General features: G+C 40.6%; 1 protein-coding gene across 1 annotated transcript in view; it reads right to left on the reverse strand.

Annotated features, from left to right (window-relative positions):
* LOC126198979 (uncharacterized) overlaps positions 1–25,913 on the reverse strand; it is a 201,036-nt gene that overhangs the window by 131,965 nt on the left and 43,158 nt on the right. Inside the window, exons 5-6 of the mRNA XM_049935649.1 lie at positions 14,047–15,172; positions 3,729–3,959 (exon numbers count right to left, since the gene is read on the reverse strand). Coding sequence (XP_049791606.1) covers positions 3,729–3,959; positions 14,047–15,172 — 1,357 coding nt within the window. The remainder of the gene's footprint in view (positions 1–3,728; positions 3,960–14,046; positions 15,173–25,913) is intronic.

Raw genomic sequence — 25,913 nt, forward strand, 5'->3', positions numbered from 1 at the left:
TTCACTTTACATTACCGTTGTTTCTAGAGAACATTTGTTATCTAGTATAACACACAGCAGTCTATAAGTCAAGTTTTATATTCCTGTGAAGATACCTTGGTTAATAGTAAATGATGTGGTGTTGAGCACCTCTTGGAAATCTATAACAATGGAATCTCCATGTTCGCCTGCATTTATTGTTTGCAACTCATCTCAACCTTTAATTTTTGAAGTACTTTACAGTAAATGCTTTTGTACCTGAAGCTTGTTTCGTCGTTTATACCAATATGTTATAAACTTCCTAAGATAATTGGAGATACTGACTTCTCTAACTGCATAATTTTTTCAGTAATAATCTGAGTGGATTGATCATTTTTATGTTACGATTTGTGCAAAGTGCTGTATTCAGATATAAATACAGAGCTACTACAAAAGGTTCTTTAATTTTCAGAGTTCTATATTTTCTGAAGTATTACATGTACAAATATGACAGATGCAAGAAGAGAGCCATAAACTCACCGAGTTTGCACTGTACCCACCAGTTAGCGTTACAAGTGCATGTAATATTGTGGAAAATAGAGTGTTTTGAAAATGAATAAATCATTTATAGTAGTCCTTATTATGTGCATATTTTTTTTGTAACCATAACAAAACATAATTTAACAATCAAAGTTTGTAAATGCCAATGCAACACTTTTACTCTGTCTGAAGACACATATATTGTACACATATGAATTCACCATCATAACAGATTAATCAAATAATTACATGTCCTCATAAAAGAAACTTTTGTGAAAGAAATGAAGAGTAATATAACATCTTGGGTTGTCGGGTGTTCTGCCGGATATCAGCGTCGCACTTGCACGATATTTTGGTCACGTAGCTCGTAACCTTCATCAGGTGCGACCCGAGACTGCTCCTCGAGTGGACCTGGTCCAGTATTTATGCCTATGGCCTTCCCCCTCCACCAACGGCTGCAGGCGCTTCCTATGTGGTCTGCGCCCATTCCCTGCGACCTGCTGGAGCGTTGCTGCTCCGTTTTCCGTCCGCTGCGGTTCTAGGTGTTCCCTCTGTGGTCCGCGCCCACCAAACCCGCTCCTGGGGGTTTCATCTACGGTCTGGGGTACCAAGCGTTCCCCCTGCGGTCCACGCCCGCTCACCACGACCTGTTGGAGCGTTGCCGCTCCACTCGAGGAGCAGTCTCAGGTCACACCTGATGAAGGTTACGAGCTACGTGACCGAAATATCGTGCAAGTACGACGCTGATATCCGGCAGAACACCCGACAACCCAAGATGTCATTAGATCACCGGGAAAGCCTGAAGAGTTTGAAGAGTAATATACATTTCACAAAGGGTTAATGACAGCTGTGCAAACTTCACTGACAACTCATAACATGTAAGCTTTCACGGTCGGCGTCTTCATTCATTAAAACTTCCGGGCTGAATTGCCGTGGTCCATATATAAAACTTCTTCTCCTTCCTGACATTTCGTTGCCCGCAGTACGTAACGAAACATCAGGAAGGAGAAGTAGTTTTATATATGGACCACGGCAATTCAGCCCGGACGTTTAAATAATGTTCACTGACAATTGTTGATATACTTTGCTAGGATGGTTCGCATCCAGCTCAAAAATGTACCTCCAGAGGCCAAAATGTGAGAAAATATTCTTCTGAGCACATCTTTGCAAGATGTAGCATTCCTATAATTTGTGTCCTTCAATACTGCAGGTTTGTCAGAGTCAAAAGATAGTCAAAGTTCTCCAAATCACGATCAACAACCTTTCTTAAATTGACCATTTTTACCTGTAAGCAGTTCACTTAAAAGGCTGATTCTCTCAAACATTTCTTCATTTTTTAATACTGGGGTTACCCATGGTCAATGGTTTTTCCTTATCATTTTTAAATGAAGGTACAGCACAGTAACAATTTTGGCTTGCTCTGTCTTTGACCATGCTCCTGTGCCAACTGGACCAGCTGCACATCAGTGAACATCTAACTCTACTTTGCAAAATTATGTGCCACTCTGTGCAGTTCTGCACAGGCAATGCATTTGATTTGTACGCATTTTTTATACTTAATGCAAACTGTCCCAATCCTATAACTATTTGTTGCGAGAGGCTAGAAGCTACTTTCAATCTATCAATTCTCCCTTTTGAGAAGAAATACGGTGTTCTATTCACTAGAAAGGCCTAACTCCAGTCACAAACCTGGTCTGCTATTCCATAGGATGAGATTTTGTACAATGCAGAATAATACCAAATTCCATCTGGAAGTCAACAAAACATGTTGTCAACATAGGTAAGACCATCTACTGCCTTTTTGATTTCACGGATAAGCAGAATAAGCATGCCATAGCTAGTGGAGCACATGTTGATTATTGCTGAGGAGATCTACAATCTCAAAAAGGGTCATAACACACAAGAATAAAATATGTCTCATAACAAAATCTACATGACTACTCTACAGTTCTCAATTTAGTGCTTGGCAGAGGGGTCATAGAACTACCATCACACTATTCTTGATTTTTCCACTTTCGAAAAGCACAAGGGCAAAATGAGCATCTAATTATTTCTGGGCTAGTTATGATTTCTCTTATTTTATTAAAATGGTAACTTCTTGTTATGTAGGAGGAATTCAACAAAATATTTTCACATTCGGAGAAGAACATTGGTAATTGAACTTTCATGAACAGATCTCACCACAAGGAAAAACTTGGTTTTAATGATTTCACCCAACCTTGTATCTGTGACACTCTTTCCACTATTTCATTGTAATACAAGACAAGCTGCCAGCCTTTGAAATTTTGCAATGTGCTCCATCAATGTGATGTCCTCTGTCAAGCCTATCTGGTAAAGATCCCATACTGCACATCTGCACTTCAGAAGTGCACATACAAGCATATTGTAGGCAGTCACCTTAGTAGATTAGCTACAACTTCTAAATGTTCTGGCAATTATATGCACCCTTTGGTTCATTTTCCACACAACATTTTCAACCTAATACTTATGACTTTTCATTAATTGTAATCCCCAGTGTTTATTTGAAATGCCAATCTTTATATTTGTGTGATTATCATGAAATCAAAATTTAACCGATGCAGTTTAGTATTCCTGTGGTGGACCTCCTACTTTCAACTGTTTAGGCTCAAATGCTACTTTTCATACCATGCAGATAATGTGTCGAAATAATTTTGCAATTAGTTTTGATCTGCTGATGAATTTACTAGATGGTAAACAACAGCATCATCTGTAAACAATCTCAGAGGACTGCTCACATTATTTCAAAGATTGTTTACACAGATTAGATCGGCAGAGGACCTATAACACTTGCTTGGGGAATGCCAGATATCACTATTGTTTCACACAATGACTTCTGGTCAATTACTACAAATTGTCAACTTTATGACAGACATAGGTCAAAAACAGAAAGATGTCAGTTATACTTATACAATGTAAGAAATAGTTTCCATGATACAGCTTCTAATCCTTGTTCTTATGCCCATTAGTCGATGCAGCTCTGATACTGAATATCAAAACCAGCAAGATGACTGAAATTAAATATGTAGCTTTTAGATTAAAATTAGTTTGTGCTATTCTAGTATATATATTATCTTATATTCTCTCTCTCTCTCTCTCTCTCTCACACTCACCCCCCCCCCTCCCTCCCTCTCTCTCTCTCTCTCTCTCTCTCTCTCACACACACACACACACACACACACACACACGTATGATTGACATGATATTCTAACCTGTAGTAAGACTGTCAGTCAATGGCATTGGCAGTGAACAATTGGATGCACGGTCAAGGTCACTGCTGAAATCTGGAAAGTCACAGAACAGACTGCCAAATTCTGTTACTGGTGGATCAGATGAATTAGGTTCTGTTGCTGTCATATCTGTAACTCTCATTGCTTCGAGAGCAGTAGAAGCATCAAATCTGTCAATTTCTTCCTCAAGCTCTTCTTTAACAACTCCAGTCTCTACAATAACAAAGAATGCATTGTTAAATTACTTTTTTTTAACTGCTGCTGTTATAGTTTATATAGAGTGAAAACTACACTGCATTTAAATAAGTCCCGCAATCTACAATTACTAAAGGTGGCAATATACGTAGATGCCTTTTTCATGCACACATTGATGTCCCAAGCTACCAGCACCATCTCATAAATAATTACAATTAACTGCAAAAATAAAAATGTCAGCTAATGTCAATGGCAAAATTGTTTGTTTGTCAATTTATGTAATTTTTACATGAATTGGGGTTAGTCTGTTGTGAATAATAAATGTGGACACTTTCCTAAAGTATTTTTACAGGTTGTTATCAACCAGATGGAAAATGTTTCTTATCATATTTGTGGAATGATTAAATGTGTGGGAGTACAAGACTGTCAGTGTGTTTGGTGCACCGTGGATGACTATGCTTTATGATAAACCAGACACAAACTGTCCCGTGTGGAGTTGCTATAGTTCAATTCTTTTACCTTGGCGGTTCGCGCATGCCCGCCCAGACGCGGGAGATTGCTGCGTTGCCAGTTGTACGCACCAAGACAAGCAGCGCCATAGTATAGTTCGCACACTTACGTTTAGGGTGGAGTGCGCAGTTTATGAAGTAAAGCCACCATGGCCGCATTAACCCTTTCGCTGCTACAGAGACGTGCTCCCCACGCGATGTGCACGATTTTGTCATCATTGCACTGCTCACCTGTGCAGACACATGGTGTTTCGACTACTTTGACACACTTTATCATTCGATTTCACAAAAACTATTTGGCCCAAAAATGTGATTTTTACACATCTTCTTGACTGAAACCTTCCCCCCATAAATGACTTAATTTTTTTTCGATGTTCAACGCAGTTATTGTGCAGCATTAGATGTAGTAAACCATTGCATGAAATTTTGAAGAGTTTGCAGAGGTAAAAGTCCATACCGTATACTTTCCGTATGGTCGATTTTAGTTGCCACTAGAAATTTAAAAAAATTACATTCAAGTGAATAAAATTGATGAAGTAAGACACTTCAATATTGTTTTTAAAATAAAGAAAATATTAAGTACCGATCACGTTTGAACTCAGAACCTTTCGCTTAGAAGCCATACACTTTAACCATTACGCTAATGCAGCTCGTCATTCAAAACATCTCCTGGAGGACTTTAAAATATGACGCAAAATACCAACAAACACTGTTGGTATGATTATGAATTACTCGTGTTTCGTCGAAGTACAATAGCAAATAAACAATTACTGCTGTTCTTTATTGGGGAAAAGTGGTTAGTGAGAATGATACAAACACCTTTCCTTGCTATCGCCTGAATTAGGAGGCTTATTGCTTGTTTGGTTTAATTAATTAATAGAATATGAAACAACTGGTATAAAGAATTACTTTTCCAAACTTTCTATAAAAGAAAGTCTGCTATCAAGACATTGCTTTTGTTCAATTACTTTATTTATGACTGAACGTTTCTAAAACTGAACGACACTCGTTCATGCTCTGCACTGCAGTTGAGCTCTGGCAACGTCATTCTCTGTTCATTGGCTGACTGTGTTTTGTGACGTCAGATGTGTAGAACGCACCTAAACTCGGCAGCCGTCATTAATGACGCGCACTTTAGTCTCCCATCGGGCGCCTCCCCGGGTGGTGGATCTACATCTACAGCTACATCTACATCTGCAGTTATACTCCGCAAGCCACACAACGGTGTGTGGCGGAGGGCACTTTACGTGCCACTGTCATAACCTCCCTTTCCTGCTCCAGTCGTGTATGGTTCGCAGGAAGAACGACTGCCAGAAAGCCTCTGTGCACGCTCGAATCTCTCTAATTTTACACTCGTGTTCTCCTCGGGAGGTATAAGTAGGGGGAAGCAATATATTCGATACCTCATCCAGAAACGCACCCTCTCGAAACCTGGACAGCAAGCTACACCGTGATGCAGAGCGCCTCTCTTGCAGAGTCTGCCATTTTTGTTTGCTAAACATCTCCGTAACGCTATCACGGTTACCAAATAACCCTGTGATGAAACGCGCCGCTCTTCTTTGGATCTTCTCTATCTCTTCCGTCAACCCGATCTGGTACGGATCCCACACTGATGAGCAATACTCAAGTATAGGTTGAACGAGTGTTTTGTAAGCCACCTCCTTTGTTGATGGACTACATTCTCTAAGGACTCTCCCAATGAATCTCAACCTGGAACCCGCCTCACCAACAATTAATTTGATATGATCATTCCACTTCAAATCGTTCCGTATGCATACTCCCAGATATTTTACAGAAGTAACTGCTACCAGTGTTTGTTCCGCTATCATATAATCATACAATAAAGGATCCATCTTTCTATGTATTCGCAATACATTACATTTGTCTCTATTAAGTGTCAGTTGCCACTCCCTGCACCAAGTGCCTATCCGCTGCAGATCTTCCTGCATTTCGCTGCAATTTTCTAATGCTGCAACTTCTCTGTATACTACAGCATCATCCACGAAAAGCCGCATGGAACTTCCGACACTATCTACTAGGTCTTTTATATATATTGTGAAAAGTAATGGTCCCATAACACTCCCTTGTGGCACGCCAGGTCTGTAGACGTCTCTCCATTGAGAACAACATGCTGTGTTCTGTTTGCTAAAAACTCTTCAGTCCAGCCACAAAGCTGGTCTGATATTCCGTAGGCTCTTACTTTGTTAATAGGTGACAGTGCGGAACTGTATCGAGCGCCTTCCGGAAGTCAAGGAAAATGTCATTTACCTGGGAGTCTGTATCTAATATTTTCTGGGTCTCATGAACAAATAAAACGAGTTGTGTCTCACACGATCGCTGTTTCCCGAATCCATGTTGATTCCTACAGAAATGACATGATACGCGAGCAAAAAACATGTTCTAAAATTCTACAACAGATCGATGTCAGAGATATAGGCCTATAGTTCTGTGCATCTGCTCAATGACCATTCTTGAAAACTTGTGGTACACAGCTGTTAGAAGGGGGGCAAGTTCTTTCGCGTACTCTGTGTAGAATCGAATTGGTATCCCGTCAGGTCCTATAGACTTTCCTCTGTTGAGTGATTTCAGTTGCTTTTCTATTCCTTGGACACTTATTTCGATGTCAGCCATTTTTTCGTTCATGTGAGGATTTAGAGAAGGAACTGCAGTGTGGTCTTCCTCTGTGAAACAGCTTTGGAAGAAGGTGTTTAGTATTTCAGCTTTACACGTGTCATCCTCTGTTTCAATGCCATTATCATCCCAGAGTGTCTGCATATGCTGTTTCGATCCACTTACTGATTTAACGTAAAACCAGAACTTCCTAGGATTTTCTGTCAAGTCGGTACATAGAATTTTACTTTCGAATTCACTGAACGCTTCACGCATAGCCCTCCTTACGCTAACTTTGACATTGTTTAGCTTCTGTTTGTCTGAGAGGTTTTGGCTGCGTTTAAATTTGCAGTGAAGCTCTCTTTGCTTTCGCAGTAGTTTCCTAACTTTGTGGTTGAACCACGGTGGGTTTTTCCCGTCCCTCACAGTTTTACTCGGCACGTACCTGTCTAAAACGCATTTTACGATTGCCTTGAACTTTTTCCATTGGTGGATTGGGTAATGTTCACCAAATATGGTGGACACTGGGGAAATAAGCTGAGAAGCTAGATTACGGAAAGGCAAACCTACGTGTCTGGCATTTGTAGACTTAGAGAAAGCTTTTGACAATGTTGACTGGAATACTCTCTTTCAAATTCTGAAGGTGGCAGGGGTAAAATATAGATAGCGAAAGGCTGTTTACAATTTGTATAGAAACCAAATGGCAGTTATAAGAGTTGAGGGGCATGAAAGGGAAGCAGTGGTTGGGAAGGGAGTGAGACAGGGTTGTAGCCTCTCCCCGTTGTTATTCGATCTGTATATTGAGCAAGCAGTGAAGGAAACAAAAGAAAAATTTGGAGTAGGTATTAAAATCCATGGAGAAGAAATAAAAACGTTGAGGTTCACCGTATTACTGTCAGAGACAGCAAAGGACTTGGAAGAGCAGTTGAATGGAATGGACAGTGTCTTGAAAGGAGGATATAAGATGAACATCAACAAAAACAAAACGAGGATAATGGAATGTAGTCGAATTAAGTCGGGTGATGCTGAGGGTATCAGATTAGGAAATGAGACACTTAAAGTAGTAAAGGAGTTTTGCTATTTGGGGAGCAAATAACTGATGATGGTCGAAGTAGAGAGGATATAAAATGTAGACTGGCAATGGCAAGGAAAGCGTTTCTGAAGAAGAGAAACTTTTTAACATCGAGTATAGATTTAAGTGTCAGGAAGTCATTTCTGAAAGTATTTGTATGGAGTGTAGCCATGTATGGAAGTGAAACATGGACGATAAATAGTTTAGACAAGAAGAGAATAGAAGCTTTCGAAATGTGGTGCTACAGAAGAATGCTGAAGATTAGATTGGTAGATCCCATAACTAATGAGGAGGTATTGAATAAAATTGGGGAGAAGAGGAGTTCGTGGCACAACTTGTCTAGAAGAAGGGATCGGTTGGTAGGACATGTTCTGAGGCATCAAGGGATCACAAATTTAGCATTGGAGGGCAGCGTGGAGGGTAAAAATCGTAGAGGGAGACCAAGAGATGAATACACTAAGCAGATTCAGAAGGATGTAGGTTGCAATAGGTACTGGGAGATGAAGAAGCTTGCACAGGATAGAGTAGCATGGAGAGCTGCATCAAACCAGTCTCAGGACTGAAGACCACAACAACAACAATGGGGAAATAAAATACCTACGGCGGACCAAAACCAGCAAAACAACAACTGCTGCCTTGCAGTTGGGAGTTAGGTCTCCAAAGGCTAAGGGAAGAAAACACTGATTAAAAATCAGTCCCCTCAATAGGGGTTGGACGCAAGGTTGACAGCCCGCTCTGTAAAAAACAATTGTTGCAAAACTTCTGCAAAGTAAAGTTGGACGGATGAAGGACAAAGAGGATGGAATACAAGTAAATGAAGGAGGGGAAATAAGGAAGAAGAGAAATATAAGGCGTAGATAAGATCTATATATTGGTACTTGGAATGTGAGATCCCTATATCGACCAGGAGCACTGAAAGTAATGCTGGATCAAATAATGAGTCTGAAGTAAAGTATAATAGCACTACAAGAAATGAAATGGACAGGGAGTGGAGATTTAGAAAAGAAAGAGGCGAATATATTCTATAGCTGCAGCGAAAGAAATCATGAGTTGGGGACAGGATTTGTTGTATACCATCAATTAAAGCATTTGGTAATAGGGTTTACATCCATTAGTCCAAGACAATCAACACTCAGGATAAATGGGAAATTCTCTAACTACTCCATAATTAATGCCCATGCACCAACAGAAGAATCCAAAGAAGAAGAGAAAGAAGTATTCTATGAATCTTTTGAAAGAGTATATGATGAGTGTCCAGTGCATGATATTAAAATAATAGCCAGAGACCTAAACGCTCAGGTGGGGAAAGAACAGATTTATAGACTGATAATTGGCCCCCACAGCAAACACGCAACAAGTAATGAGAACGGAACAAGACTTATACTGTTCACAGCATCTAGAAATATGGTAATAGAATCAACACTGTTCCCACATAAAGAAATACATACGGGAACATGGAACTCACCGGATGGAAACACAGTAAACCAGATCGACCATGTGTTGATAGATTTGAAACACAAATCGGACCTATTGCAAGTGAGGAGTCTCAGAGGCCCAAACATAGATACAGATCATTTTCTGGTATGGGCACGGGTGAGGGCAAGGATATCTAATGCAGCGAAAGGAGACCGACCCAGGGCGCAGAAATATAATGTAACAACTTTAGAATCAGTGGAAGTTAGAGAACAGTGTCAGGAGAAGATAACTCAGATTCTGGAAAACGCTGGAGAATATAATAATATTGAAGATCAGTGGGAAGGGATAAAAAAGACGGTGGAGACATCGGCAAGACAGATACTTGGAATTGGGACAAGACCAGTAAGATCATCATGATTTGATACTGAATGCGAAATAGTAACTGAAGAAAAGAACAAAGCATATAGAAGGACACTGTGATCACACTGTACGAGGAGAATAGTAGAAGAATACAAAGAAAAACGGAGGATTGAAAAGAGGACTCACCAAAGAAAGAAAGAGAGAATGGAAGAAAGCAAGTGTCAAAAAAAGGGAGCTCATGGGAAGCAAAAATGAAATAAGAAAATTCTATAGAGAGGCGAATGCAGTACAGAAGCCTTTTGGTAGTAAAACAAGCTTAATAAAAGGTGAGACACGGAATATACTAAGTGAAGAGAAGGGAATATGCGAAAGATGGCACAGGTATTTTGATAGTCTTCTCAACCCTAGAATATCTATACCAGAGAATCCAACAGTCACGAAAGGGGAAGAGGACCCCAGACAACAACACTACCCCACCAAATATAGAAGAAGTGAAAACTGCCATGAAGAAATTGAAAAACAACAAGGTGGCAGGGACAGATGGTATTCCAGCAGAACTGTTTAAGCAAGGAGGCAGAGAGCTGGAACAAAGCCTTCTGAAAATGGTCTCCAGAATACAGGAAGAGGAGAAAATGCCCCAACAATGGAAAGACGGTATCATATGTCCCATATATAAGAAAGGAGATAAGATGGAGTGTGGCAATTACAGAGGGATCACACTACTTAATTTGGGGTATAAAATATTCTCTAATATACTATTCGACAGAATACTCCCTATCATACAGAGGGAGACGGGGCCATACCAATGTGGATTCCTTCCCGGGAAGTCAACTATAACACAGGGTTGGCACACATCACTTCTTTATAGATTTCAAAGCAGCTTATGATAGCATAAATAGAGAGCAGTTATATCAAGCTCTAGATGAACTGGGAATCTTGAGAAAGTTGGTAAGGTTGGTGGGAATGACAATGATCAAAACACAAGGGAGTGTAAGAATAGGAGGAATGATGCCCAATACATTGAATATTAAAAACGGAGTCCGACAAGGGGATGCATTGGCATGTCTTCTCTTTAATGCCGCCCTGGAGAAGGTGATGAAAAACACAAACCTTCTGAATAGGGGAACGATCTTCTATAAATCAGTGCAGATACTGGCCTATGCAGATGATACATATATAATAGCAAGTACCCAAAAAGCAATGGAAGAGACATTTACAGCTCTTGAACAGGCTAGTAAGAACATGGGGTTTATTATTAATGAACAAAACACAAAACATATGGCAGCTGTAAAAGCACATAGAGAAAATATGCCAAATGCAATAACAATGGGCAATTATATGCTTGAGAGAGTTGAACATTTCAAGTACCTGGGCTCGATAGTTACGTATCTAAATAATACCTCCTATGAAATTAAGCTGAGATTAATACTAGCCAATAGAGCCCATTTTGCCCTAACAAGACTTCTACTATACTATACTATACTATACTAACGCGAATTCTTTACAGACGAATGGAAAAACTGGTAGAAGCGGACCTCGGGGAGGATCAGTTTGGATTCCGTAGAAATGTTGGAACACGTGAGGCAATACTAACCTTACGACTTATCTTAGAAGAAAGATTAAGAAAAGGCAAACCTACGTTTCTAGCATTTGTAGACTTAGAGAAAGCTTTTGACAACGTTAACTGGAATACTCTCTTTCAAATTCTGAAGGTGGCAGGGGTAAAATACAGGGAGCGAAAGGCTATTTACAATTTGTACAGAAACCAGATGGCAGTTATAAGAGTCGAGGGGCATGAAAGGGAAGCAGTGGTTGGGAAAGGAGTGAGACAGGGTTGTAGCCTCTCCCCGATGTTATTCAATCTGTATATTGAGCAAGCAGTAAAGGAAACAAAAGAAAAATTCGGAGTAGGTATTAAAATTCATGGAGAAGAAGTAAAAACTTTGAGGTTCGCCGATGACATTGTAATTCTGTCAGAGACGGCAAAGGACTTGGAAGAGCAGTTGAACGGAATGGACAGTGTCTTGAAAGGAGGATATAAGATGAACATCAACAAAAACAAAACGAGGATAATGGAATGTAGTCAAATTAAATCGGGTGATGCTGAGGGGATTAGATTAGGAAATGAGACACTTAAAGTAGTAAAGGAGTTTTGCTATTTAGGGAGTAAAATAACTGATGATGGTCGAAGTAGAGAGGATATAAAATGTAGACTGGCAATGGCAAGGAAATCGTTTCTGAAGAAGAGAAATTTGTTAACATCGAGTATAGATTTAAGTGTCAGGAAGTCGTTTCTGAAAGTATTTGTATGGAGTGTAGCCATGTATGGAAGTGAAACATGGACGATAACCAGTTTGGACAAGAAGAGAATAGAAGCTTTCGAAATGTGGTGCTACAGAAGAATGCTGAAGATAAGGTGGGTAGATCACGTAACTAACGAGGAGGTATTGAATAGGATTGGGGAGAAGAGAAGTTTGTGGCACAACTTGACTAGAAGAAGGGATCGATTGGTAGGACATGTTTTGAGGCATCAAGGGATCACAAATTTAGCATTGGAGGGCAGCGTGGAGGGTAAAAATCGTAGAGGGAGACCAAGAGATCAATACACTAAGCAGATTAAGAAGGATGTAGGTTGCAGTAGGTACTGGGAGATGAAGAAGCTTGCACAGGATAGAGTAGCATGGAGAGCTGCATCAAACCAGTCTCAGGACTGAAGACCACAACAACAACAACAAGACTTCTGTCCTCGAGGCTCCTGACTCATACCACAAAATTAACTATGTATAAATCACTTATAGGACCAGTGCTTACATATGCCTCTGAAGCCTGAATATTAACAACTAAAGATATTAAAACACTGGATGCATTTGAAAGAAAGGTACTTAGACAAATTATCGGCCCAATCTGTGAAAGAGGAAGATGGAGGAGGAGATACAACCATGAGTTGTATATCATATACAAAGACCAACCCATCAGAAGGATAGTGAAATCATCCAGACTGAGGTGGGCGAGACGTGTGGCTCGCATGAATGATACAGAAGTACCAAAAAGAATATTACAAGAAAAGCCAGAAGGGCAGAGAGAATGTGGTCGACCAAGAGCCAGATGGGAAGAAGGAGTAATCGAAAATAATAGGAAGATGGGCTATAGAAACTGGAGAGTATTGGCAAAGGACTGAGAGAAACTGAAGGAAATTATAAAAGAGCTCATCATGAGCTGTAGAGCCAAGAAAGAAGAAGAAGAAGAAGAAGATACACAAATTGTATGTAGTATTGGGTAAAATCAAGACAAAATACCAGAAGATGTGAAAATTCAAGATTTTGTCACAAAGAATTAAATGACTACTGAGGTAGAAGTGATGTCAGAACTCAATCACCAGCTAGAACACAGTGTTTCTGCAACTGCAGTCTCACACGATGTGCACACAGTGAACACCTGTTATGGGTAGCAATTAGCGTAATGGATGCAAAAAACCGTATAACATACACCACAAATAATTGGAAGAGAGGAATGTAATAGCCTTGTGAACAAATGTTCAGGTTCATACATTGTGGAAACTCGCAAACCATTATGCCTGCTTCCTGCAGCTAAACATGGCTATGCAATGGTGTGTGCTGCATGAAATTTCTCCATGTTCTACAGATGTTGCTGTTACTGTTCAAGGAGAATTTGCGGCCAATGCTTATGTAAACAATTTATGTGTTCCACTGAGTAGATAATGTTCCCAATATGGATACTGTCTTTAAAAAGAAAAAGGATTCTCTAATTTCATACTTGTAAGCTCTATTCAGGTATACTAAGCCAAACAAGTAAATTAACTTCAGTACCTACTCTGGACAACCCATCCACCTGCCTTAAACCCTGCAAGCACGTGAATTGAATTGCCTTTTGTGTTTTTTTGTATCATATCAGAGTGCGCAATCCAATTCTCCAATTGTTTGTTAGTCTGTAGCGTAGTAACTGGGGCATACTCTGAGTTAAGAACACCATAAAACAACATGCAATAACTGTTCAGTTTCTCCATGAAAATGGTATAACTAATTCTGACAGACAAATGTGTAAAATTTACCTAACTATACAATTTATGAAAAAGATGAAGCAATTTTAGAATGAAAATTGAGACAACAAAAAAGCATACCTTGTTTCATTTCAGGAAGAAGATCTGACAAATCTTTTTCAGGTACGCATTCCAGATTAGCCTGCCGACACAAAGCCTCTTGAAGTTCCTGCAGTTCTTCAAGGCCATCATCACTAATCTCACGATCCATGCCTTCTGTACTTGCTCCGAGTCCATCAAGCTGTAGCAGATCACCAAGTCTTTCAATCAGCTCAGAAGGCAAACTTGCAAGATCCACAGCAGCATCAGCATCTGCTTCCAAATCTGGTGGTGCAGTGGGTTCCATGGACTGCACTGTACTACTGCAGTCACGCCTGAAGCGTGCCTCTGCCAACCGCCGCATGTGCCGTGTCCATGCCGTACGATGCTCATTTACGAGATGGCATAAAGCATGCTGTACACGACGTGATTGTGTCGGATTGTCGACTATATCTCGCACACTGGCAGCACCCATACTTAAGAGTTTTCGCATGACATTTCGTTTTAAAGTATCAACAGAGTCACTTTGGACACGAGGCTCTGTTGTTGTAGGAAATGGTGGTGGAGACTGAAGGGAAGCTGAACGTGTACGAGGATGTGCAGGCATTGTTGAGCAAGATTCTGAAGAATGTCTTGTACGTTCCATCGGTGTAGTATTTTGAGCCTTTCGAATGGCAGAATCTTCCAAATTAGTAATTGTATTGTCAGCTGCCTCTGAATTCTCTGTATTTACAAACACTGACTGTGACACTGCTTTTTTGGGCTCACAGACATTTTTACTCATCTCTTTGTCTGTCCCTGTTTCACAATATCCAGAAGGTTCTTTATCATGCAAAATGTCCTTTATTGGCTCTGCATGATCCACAGACTTCAACCCAACTTTATTATCCAGTGTGATAGAATTATTTGCTTGCTTCTGACATACATCTACAGCCACAGCATCCACATTCACTTTCGAAACATTTGTTTGATCTTCTGGTTGCAATTCATTACTAGTATTGTCCTCCAAATTTGTGTGGGATTCACAATCTTCTCCTGTTGTAGGGTCTATGCCTGGCTCAGGTTTGCATATTGCACTTGTATTTTCTTTCTTTTCCTCCTTACTGTCTGAAGAACCAACAGTTTTTCCAGTGTGTGATTCATCATCAGAAGAATCTTCTATTGCAACCTGTAAAAAGGCCAAAGAAACTTATGGCACTCAAAATACAACATCAATTGGCAGTAGCTCTTTTCCTTGGGGAAGCACTAATATAAACACAACAAAAAAAGTCAATGTTTTGACTTTTCTAACATGTAATAATATTTACAATAACAAACAACTGCACTGACTGTATGTATAATTCAAGAGAAGTGTCAACCTACAAAGCGAAGTAAGAACAGTTTTATTACTGATAACTGTTTTGCACAAACATACACAAAGAGTGAGGTACCTAACTTATCACCAAAAATAATTATAACTTTTGACTTGACAATATTAGGGAAAGAACAGATTGCTACTCACTGTAAATTTGACACACTGTGTTGCACACAAGCACAATGTAAAGACTGTTACATATTTAGCTTTTGGCCAAATGAGTCTTCAGAGAAGAAAACATACAGGCATTCACACAAGCAAGCACATTCACGCACACATGACTGCCATCTCCAACAGCTTGAACCGGAATGTGAAACAGCAATCTGGATTTGGGCAGGGATGCAGGAGGGATAGCAGGAGACAGGTGGGAGGGGAGAGCAGAGCACTGTTTGGCCAAGTGTGCAGGGACTACATGGAGGCCAGACGAGACTGACAGGCACAGTTTGAGAAGGGAGGTGGGAGGGGGGGGGGCTGGAAAAGGAGACAAACTAGGAAAGATGGGTGGATACGTTGGCAGAAGGCAGAAAACAATGACAGTGAGGGAATGTGGATATGGAGGAAATGATAGGACAGAGGGGGGCAGAAACTGTTGAGTGGAGGGTGTGGGATAGTAGGTTTCTTTAGGTTGAGGCTGGAACAATTTCGGAAGTGGAGAATGTGTTGTAAGGATACCTCCAATCTATACAATTCAGAAAAGTTGTGGTGAAGGGACGATCTAGATGGCCCAGGTGCATTTTTTGCCACAGGATGGACTACCATGCACCTGGTCACAGTTTGGCAGTGACCACTCATCGTGGTGGACAGTTGGATGGCAGCCATGCCAATATAGAAAGCTGTGCAATGACTGCAGTAGAGCTGGTACATGACATGCCTGCTTTCACTGGTGGCCTGGCCTCTGATGAGGTTGGGCAGACCTGTGACAACTGGAACAGGAAGAGCTCGGTGAGTGGATTGGGCAGGTCTTGCACTTTGGTCTTCCACTGGGATATGATCCCTGTGGCAAGGGGCTGGGATTGGGAGTAGCATACAGACAGACTAGGATGTTGTGGAGATTGGGTGGATGACAGAATGCCAAATTAGGAGGGATGGGAAGGATCTTGGGTAGGATATGCCTCTTTTCAGGGCATGATGAAAGGTAATCAAAGACCTGGCAAAGGATGTGGTTCAATTGTTCCAGTCCTTGGTGATACTGGGTGATGAAGGGGGCACACTCTTGTAGTTGGTTTTTGGAAGTGATGGGAGGATTGGGGTATTGGGGAAATGACATGGAAGACCTGTTTCCAGACCGGGTCTGGGGGATAGTACCTGTTTTTTAAGACCTTGCTGAGATCTTCAGCCTACGGGGAATTCCTGCCACTGCAGATCAGCCAGCCTCTGGTGGTCAGGATGTATGGGAGGGATTTTTTGGAGAGGACAGGACGCCAGCTGTCAAAATGCATGTACTGTTGGTGGTTGGTGGAATTAACATGGACAGAGCTGTGGATAGAGTCATGAGAGAGGAGGAGGTCAATGTCCAGGAACTGGGTTGAGGACAAAGTGAAGCAGATAGTAGAGAAGGTGTTGAGGTTATGAAGGAATGAGGATAGAATGTCTTGGCCCAAAGTCCAGATCATGAAGATATCATTAATCAACAAGAACCAGAGCAGGGGTTTGGAGTTTTGGGAGGCTAGGAAGGTTTCCTCATGATGATCCATAAACAAGTTGGCATAGAAGGGTGCTACGCATGTGCCAATCACTGGGTCACAGGTTTGTTTGTATATCTTCCCTTCTAATGAGAAGCAGTTGTGAGTTAGAATTAAGTTAGTAAAAGGAATAAGGGGTCTGGAGTGTGAACAACATTGGGGAAAGGTAGTGTTCAGTAGCAAGACCATGGTCATGAGGGATGCTGGTGCACGAGGAAGTGGTGTCAAAAATGACAACTAGCAATACAAGGGGTAAAGGGATGGGGTTGAGGAGAATCAGCGAAGAAACTGGTAGGTATATTTGAGATGAGAGGCTAGATTTTGGGCAATTGGACAGAGGTGTTGGTCAATGAGGTCTGAAATTTTTTCACTGGGGAAACAATAACCAATCCTTCTAACCAAATAAAACCTAGCTTATAACAACGCTGTGACAAGACTCTTAGACATCAAAATTAGGATATAGTAAAAGTTTTCTGTCCTCAGCTGAGGTAAGATAAGCACTTGAAAATGGTTTTGGCAGTGGAAATTGATTGTGGTGTTAGAAAACAATATTGCAAGTGGTGCTGTAATTTGTTTCCAATTAATTACTTATGTTGTGGCTACTCTGAAGCATCACATTTAACATGCTGGAAAAATGTGTTACTAAATTTATAAAATAATTTTTCTGCCATAGTCACTTTTATTTACCAATATTTATTGGCATGATGCATTTTGGCAACATCCTGCCATCATCAGATGCTTTATAGTTACTTTAACTTTTAATTATTGATTCTTCACAGTGTAATTAGGTCTATTTGCTAGTGTGCCAGTGAGATTATGTACCAAATCAGTCCATTTTTGCTGAATATCTGCTAGACTGGTGCACAAAGCATCCTGCAAGCTCTACTGATGTACAAAATAAACAGGACCAAAAAAATTTCCTTCCTCAAAAGTAATATCTATCAAAGTGGCAGTATAAACTGTTATGTCTCTCAGAAAAAACCACACCATAATCGCTTTGTGAGGACAAGAAAAACAATGACACTTCTTTTGGGGCAGAGAAGATTTCTTTTGAGGCAGGGAAGAGGAGGGGAAGTGAGAAGAAAATGGAGATATATGTATTTTAAAAAATCAAGGACAAGAAAGCACAAATTAAACAAACTACAAGGAGGTATGATATTTCCATTCTGAACTGCATAAACATTACAATTAACAAAGCAATAAGGCATGTGTGTCTTAAATTTTTGTAATCAGATATGGTCTGAATTTGCAAGCAAGAAAAAATGTGCCTAGTCTTAAGATAGTGTAGAAAAAGAAAACAACTTAAAAATGGGGTTTGCTATGTCCAAATGGAACAACGAATGAGCCTGAAATTACAAATGAACCTGACCAGATTGTATCAAACTATCAATATGGAGTACATTTCAAGTGATATCCAGTATTCACTTTTGAACTGACAGATGTCACAGACTCATTAGATGCAGAACAGAAACAGATACAAGGCTACACAGAAATAGATTCCACAAGTGTAGGATCTGAGAATGTAGGTGTCTCGAAGAATAGGGAGTTGTACTAGATTAAATTAAGCAGCATTTCCAGTGGTTTCGAAAATGAAGGTAATACAAGCATAAACAAAGGGGGCAGTTATTTAGCAAATGGTAACTAGCCCAAGAGCAAAATATGTTTCAGGTAAGAAGGACGCACAAGAAAATGAAAAATAATTTCAAATGGGACATGGTAGCTATTACTGAGAATTAATATTAAAAGAACATGGTGAATTGAACAAAATTATTCAGAAACATCTTCAAAAAAGATGCTAGAGAATAATGGTTGAAAACAATAAGAGTATGAAGGAAACTTATGTTAGGTGGATATAACATTTTACCAGTTAAGAAGGCAGACAGCACAGCAACAAACAACACAGACAAAATAGTACAAGCATTCCCAGATTTCTTTACATGTTTGTGTAAGTCCAGAGATAAATCAGAAACACAGATAGTTACTAATAAAAATAATGAAATTCTGGAAGTAATGCCAGGTGAGGTCTCTTGAGCCACTTGTAGCACGAAGAAAGAAAAGGTGTCTGACGATGACAGTGTTTCATTAAAACTGGTTACCACTTGGGGAAAGTAAATATGTAACTTTCAAAGTAGCTTGTTCCCTAAAACTGGAACTATGCTGCAACATTTGCACTTCTTAAGAAAGAAGACAAACAAGCCATTGAAAAACTATACAACTATCACAGAATTCTCATTATGATGTACAAACATTGTCATGTGGCATGCAGTGTATAGGCATAGATGTAATGGTAGAACCGCCCTTGACGAACAAGGCACTGATTCACCCTACATTAGTGTATAGAAGAATGCCAGTGCTACAGCTTCTATTAGACTTCATCATAATAGTGAAAAATTAAGTTTGAAAAAGGAGTACAAAAAGGTAGATTTCATAGCACCAGAACAATTCTTAGCAAAGCAAGTGGTAGTGTCCATATTCCTAAACTGAGAAAGTGAAGATGGAACAAATGTAAATAAAACATTCCTGAATGAATCTAAACTTTTGACAACTCTGAAAAGGAAGACATATGTTAAAATTACTATGAAACCAAACAATGGAAAATCCAGGATGAAATGTAACTCTTTGGAAGCCAGCAAACATATTCCTTCAGCTGGAAACCATTCATTCATCTGTCTTCATGTCCTGCCAACCTCCATTTAATTATCATCAATTTCATGAGTATGTCTCCCACTATTGTCTGCTGCCTGATCTGTTGGTTTGTTTTTGTATCTTTCATAATAATTTTATGAAAAGGAAAGGTGCTAGTCACCATACAGCAAAGATGCTGAGTCGCGGATAGGCACAACAAAAAGATTGTCACTTATAAAGCTTGCGGCGAGTAAGGACTTCTTCAAAAACTGACAACAGACACACACAGAAATACTCATGCAAACGTAATTCACACACACACGACTGCACTTTCAGCAAACTGAAACCACACTGCAATCAGCACCAATGCATGATGGGAGTAGCGGCTGGGTGGGGGTAAGGAGGAGGCTGGGGTGGGGAGTACGAGGGATAGTAGGGTGGACAGTGAAGTGCTGCAGACTAGACAGCGGGCAGGGGAGAGGGGGGTTAGCGGAAAAGGAGAGAAGTTAGAAGATTGGGTGCGATGGGTATTGAGGGCTGTATAGTGCTGAAAAGGGAACAGGAAGGGGCTGGGTTGATGAGGACAGTGACTAATGAAAGTTGAGGCCAGGAGGGTTACGGGATTGTAGGATGTCTTGCAGGGAAAGTTCTCGTGGTCACCACATCTACAGTGATGAGCGGTCCCTCTCAAAATATACGGAGTGTCTCACTGAAGCCTTCACAGACCGTAATTATCCTCCCAACCTTGTACAAAAACAAATCTCCCATACCTTATCTTTCCAGTCTCCCACCACCTCCCAGTGTCCCACTGTCCGTCCACAGAGGAACATTCCCCTCATAACTCAGTACTAGCCAGGACTGGAACAACAAAATTACATTCTCCGTTATGGTTTCGACTACCTCTCGTCATGCCCTGAAATGGGAAATGTCCTGCCCACTGTCCTTCCTACCACCACTCCCACAGTGGTATCCACCGTCCATCGAACCTACACACTATACTCGTCCATCCGTACACAACCCCTACTCCCAACCCCTTACCTCACAGCTCATACCCCTGTAACAGACCTAGATGCAAGACCTGTACCATAAATCCTCCCACCACCACCACCTACTCAAGTCCGGTCACAAGCGTCACCTATCCCATTAAAGGCTGGGCTACCTGTGAAACCAGTCATGTGATCTACAAGCTAAGCTGCAACCACTGTACTGCATTCTATGTGGGCACAACAACGGACAAGATGCCTGTCCGCATGAATGGCCACTGACAAACTGTGGCCGAGAAACAAGTGGACTAACTTGTTGCTGAGAATGCTGCCAAACATGACAACCTTCATTTCAATGACTGCTTCACAGACTGTGCCATATTGATCCTTCCCACCAACACAAGCTTTTCTGAAATGTGCAGGAGGGAACTTTCCCTGCAAGAGATCCTATAATTCCGTAACCCTCCTGGCCTCAACTTTCATTAGTCATTGTCCTCATCAATCCAACCCCTTCCCTGTTCCCTTTTCAGCACAATACAGCCCTCAATACCCATTGCAGCCAATCTTCTAACTTCTCTCCTTTTCTGCTAAGCCCCCTCTCCCCTGCCCACCATCTAATCTGCAGCACTTCACTGTCCCTACTCTACTATCCCTCCTCCTCCCCACTCCAGCCTCCTCCTTACCCCCACCCAGTCGCTACTCCCATCATGCATTGGTGCTGCTCGCAGTGTGGTTTCAGTTTGCTGAAAGTGCAGTTGTGTGTGTGTGTGAACTGTGTTTGCTTGAGTGTTTCTGTGTATGTCTGTCGTCAATTTCTGAAGTAGTCCTTACTGGCCAGAAGATTTATTTATTACAGTTTTTTTGTTGCGCCTACTTGCAACTCAGCATCTTCGCTATATGGTGAGTAGCAACTTCCCTTTTCATAAAATTACACTACTGGCCATTAAAATTGTTACACCACGAAGATGACGTGCTACAGACGCGAAATTTAACCGACAGGGAGAAGATGCTGTAATATGCAAATGATTAGCTTTTCAGAACATTCATACAAGGTTGGCACCAGTGGCGACACCTACAACATGCTGACATGAGGAAAGTTTCCAACCGATTTCTCATACACAAACAGCAGTTGACCGGCGTTGCCTGGTGAAACGTTGTTGTGATGCCTCGTGTAAGGAGGAGAAATGCATACCATCACATTTCCGACTTTGATAAAGGTCGGATTGTAGCCTATCGCGATTGTGGTTTATCATATCGCGACATTGCTGCTCGCGCTGGATGAGATCCAATGACTGGTACCAGAATATGGAATCGGTGGGATCAGGTGGGTAATATGGAACGCCATACTGGATCCCAACGGCCTCGTATCACTAGTTGTCGAGATGACAGGCATCTTATGCGAATGGCTGTAACTGATCGTGCAGCCACATCTCGATCCCTGAGTCAACAGATGGGGACGTTTGCCAGACAACAACCATCGGAGCGAACAGTTCGATGACGTATGCAGCAGCATGGACTATCAGCTCAGAGACCATGGCTGCGGTTACCCTTGACACTGCATCACAGACAGGAGGCCTGAGATGGTGTACTCAACGACAAACCTGGGTGCACGATTGGCAAAACGTCATTTTTTCGGATGAATCCAGTTTCTGTTTACAGCATCATGATGGTCGCATCCGTGTTTGGCGACATCGCAGTGAACACACATTGGAAGTGTGTATTCGTCATCGCCATACTGGCGTATCACCCGGCATGGTGGTATGGGGTGCCATTGGTTACCCTTCTCGGTCACCTCTTGTTTGCATTGACAGCACTTTGAACAGTGGACATTACATTTCAGATGTGTTACGACCCGTGGCTCTACCCTTCATTCGGTCCCTGCGAAACCCTACATTTCAGCAGGATAATGCACGACTGCATGTTGCAGGTCCTATACGGGCCTTTCTAGATACACAAAATGATCGACTGCTGCCCTGGCCTGCACATTCTCCAGATCTCTCACCAATTGAAAACATCTGGTCAAAGTGGACATTACATTTCAGATGTGTTACGACCCGTGGCTCTACCCCTCATTCGGTCCCTGTGAAAACCTACATTTCAGCAGGATAATGCACGACTGAATGTTGCAGGTGCTGTACGGGCCTTTCTAGATACACAAAATGACCGACTGCTGCCCTGGCCTGCACATTCTCCAGATCTCTCACCAATTGAAAACATCTGGTCAAAGGTGGCCGAGCAACTGGCTTGTCACAATACACCAGTCGCTACTCTTGATGAACTGTGGCATCGTGTTGAAGCTGCATGGGCAGCTGTACCTGTACATGCCATCCAAGCTCTGTTTTGACTCAATGCCCAGGAGTATCAAGGCCGTTATTACGGCCAGAGGTGGTTGTTCTAGGTACTGATTTCTCGGGACCTATGCACCCAAATTGCGTGAAAATGTAATCACATGTCAGTTCTAGTATAATATATTTGTCCAATGAATACCCGTTTATCATCTGCATTTCTTCTTGGTGTAGCAATTTTAATGGCCAGTAGTGTACTATGAAAGATACAAAAACAAACCAACAGATCAGGCAGCAGACAGTAGTGGGAGACATACTCATGAGATTGACGAAAATTAAATGGAGGTCGGCAGAACATGAAGACAGATGAATGAATGGTTCCCAGCTGAAGGAAGATGTTTGTTGGCTTACAAAGAGATACAAAAATATTATGAGTTTGATCCAATGGGAGATGGGCAAACGACATAAGAAAACATGCAAAACAACACGAGTATGACTGAAGATCATAATGCAGGGAGAAGTATAGATGTGCCGAATGTCTGGAAAAGGATAATGATAATGATGATAATGATGGAATACTCAGAGACACAAGCTATAAACAGAAAAATATACCATGTTGTTGTTATAATTTGCTTTTATGGCCTCATTGGACCACTTTAGTCAATCATTTCTTGATCCTCTTCTTCAGTAAGCACATATTTCGTTCTTTCTTAACTGCCCAGTACCCTTTCATTCCTTCTGATCTTTCCTGCCTTTCTTCATCTGTAAATACTCTTTTCATTGTATGTCGTTTGTCTAATTTGGGTTTAAATCTTATTTTCCTGTCTTTCAGTTTCTTGAGATTTTCTGTCTTGTTTTGCAGATCATCCAAGGTTATATCTAGTTCTTCTCTACGTAATTTCCTTGATCCATCCTACTTGTTGCTTCAGATTCCACAGTTTCTGCATAATTTTTTTGCTAATCTAATTTCTGGTGTCCCCATTATGCGGCCAAAAAAAAGAAATCCTCTTTTTACGTTTAGTATCTGTGTTGGGCTCCAGTTCCTGGTACACTTCTTCACTCGGCACTATCTGCCATCGTCCTTCCTTTTGGTATTTTTTATTTATGCATGTTCTAGCTATTCTTCTCTCTACTTTTAGTGTTTTGTCGACTCTGTTTCTCTGAGTGACTTTAAAAACAGTCTCGCTTGCGTATGTTATCTCTGGCTGAACCACCGTCTTCTAGTGTTTTAATTTTGTTTGAACTGATAGACATTTCTTATTGTATTTAGACCATGTTAGTTTTTGAGCTTTTATCATTTTATTGGTTCTTTCTTACCGAGCAGGTTTTTGATCCTAGTTGTTTGTTATAATCTCACCAAAATATTTAGATTGCTTCATTATTTTAATTTTTCTGTTGTCTACTGTTACGTGGTCTACTACTAGCGGGTCTGTTACCATCATCTCGGTCTTTTTGAAAGATATCTGGAGTCCTACTTTTTGCACTACATTTTGCAGGCTCATTATTTGATTTCTAGCTTCTTGTACATTATTAGCTAGTAATGCCAAGTCATCTGCGAATCCTAAACAATTTAGGTTTATATCATATTTCTTGGTTCCAATTGTTATGTTTTTAGGATTCTCTTTGTACCATTCTCTCATCAAGTATTCAAGAGCACAGTTGAAGAGCAGCGGTGATAGACCATCTCCTCGTCTTACTCTTTTTTTAATTGTAAATGGCTCAGATAGTTCTCCTCAATATTTTACTTTGGACTTGGTGTATGTAAGGGTTAATTTTATCATTTTTATTAATTTGGGATGATGTCAAAATTTTTTTTAATATGTCCAGCATAGAAGATCTGTGGATGCAATAATAAGCTTTTTTGAAGTCTACAAAAGTTATGACTAGTTGCTTCTGTCTCCTTTTGTAGGCATCCATTATTAATTTTATGTGATGATCTGTTCTGGACAGCTTATCCAGGGTCTAAATCCTCCTTGATATTCTCCTAGCTCCTTTTCAAGTTGATCTTTACAGCAATTGTAGGGAATGTTTTTTGAGTCATGTTTCTTTGTTTTGTGAGTTCCAAGTAACATTCTTCTGTTTTTGACTCTGATACCTTAACTAGACATGGTGTCTATCTTCCACTGTTTTATCACATTCGTCATTCCACCACTGGTGTTTTTTCCTAGGATTTATTGGGGCTACTTGTTCAGCTGTTTGTTTCAATTGAGGAATTATTTCATCCAGATCATCTGTTATTTTTATATTCCTAGTTTGTTCTTCATATTCCTTGTTATTTATCAATTTATGAGAGTCATGGGTTCTCTTTCTTTTTGGGTGGGATTTTTTCTTTCTCAGTGGGGTGAGCTTAATTTTTATTTTTATCAAGTAATGATCTGCTCTGGTGTCAGTTCCTCTCAGGACTTTCACATTGTAGATTTTCTTGTGGTAGTTTTTATCCATGCAGACATGATCCAACTGCCATTCTCCTTTTGTCCAGTCTGGGTGTTTCCAGGTTTTAAGTTTATTTGGGCTTCTCATGAAGTATGTTGATTTTGAAATCATGTCATGGTTTCTACAGAATTCCACCAGTCTCATGCCATTCTGGTTCGTTCTTCGTTGTGCTGGCCATTTCCCTATTACATCTCTGTACCTCTTTTCCCTTCCTAATTGGGCATTAAAGACCCCAATTATAATTTTGGTGTGATTTTTGTTGATGTTTATTGCTGTCTGATCCAAAAGCTCCCAAAATCCATCCACATCTTCTCTGTGGTCTTTTCTATTGTTTTTGTCATTAGTTGGGGCATCTTGTTTATGTTCTATTTCCTGCTTTTATAGTTAATGTTGAGAGCCCAGGAGATTGTGCTTTGAATTCTATTATGGAATCTATCACTTTGAGGTTGACCATGAATCCTGTTCCAAATTGCAGGCATTGCTTCATTGCTCTTTCCATTGGTATTCTCTTGTAAATTCTATATCCTTGTGATTCCATTGGTTCTTG

This window comes from Schistocerca nitens, chromosome 1, assembly GCF_023898315.1.
Source record: "Schistocerca nitens isolate TAMUIC-IGC-003100 chromosome 1, iqSchNite1.1, whole genome shotgun sequence".
NCBI lineage: Eukaryota > Metazoa > Arthropoda > Insecta > Orthoptera > Acrididae > Schistocerca > Schistocerca nitens.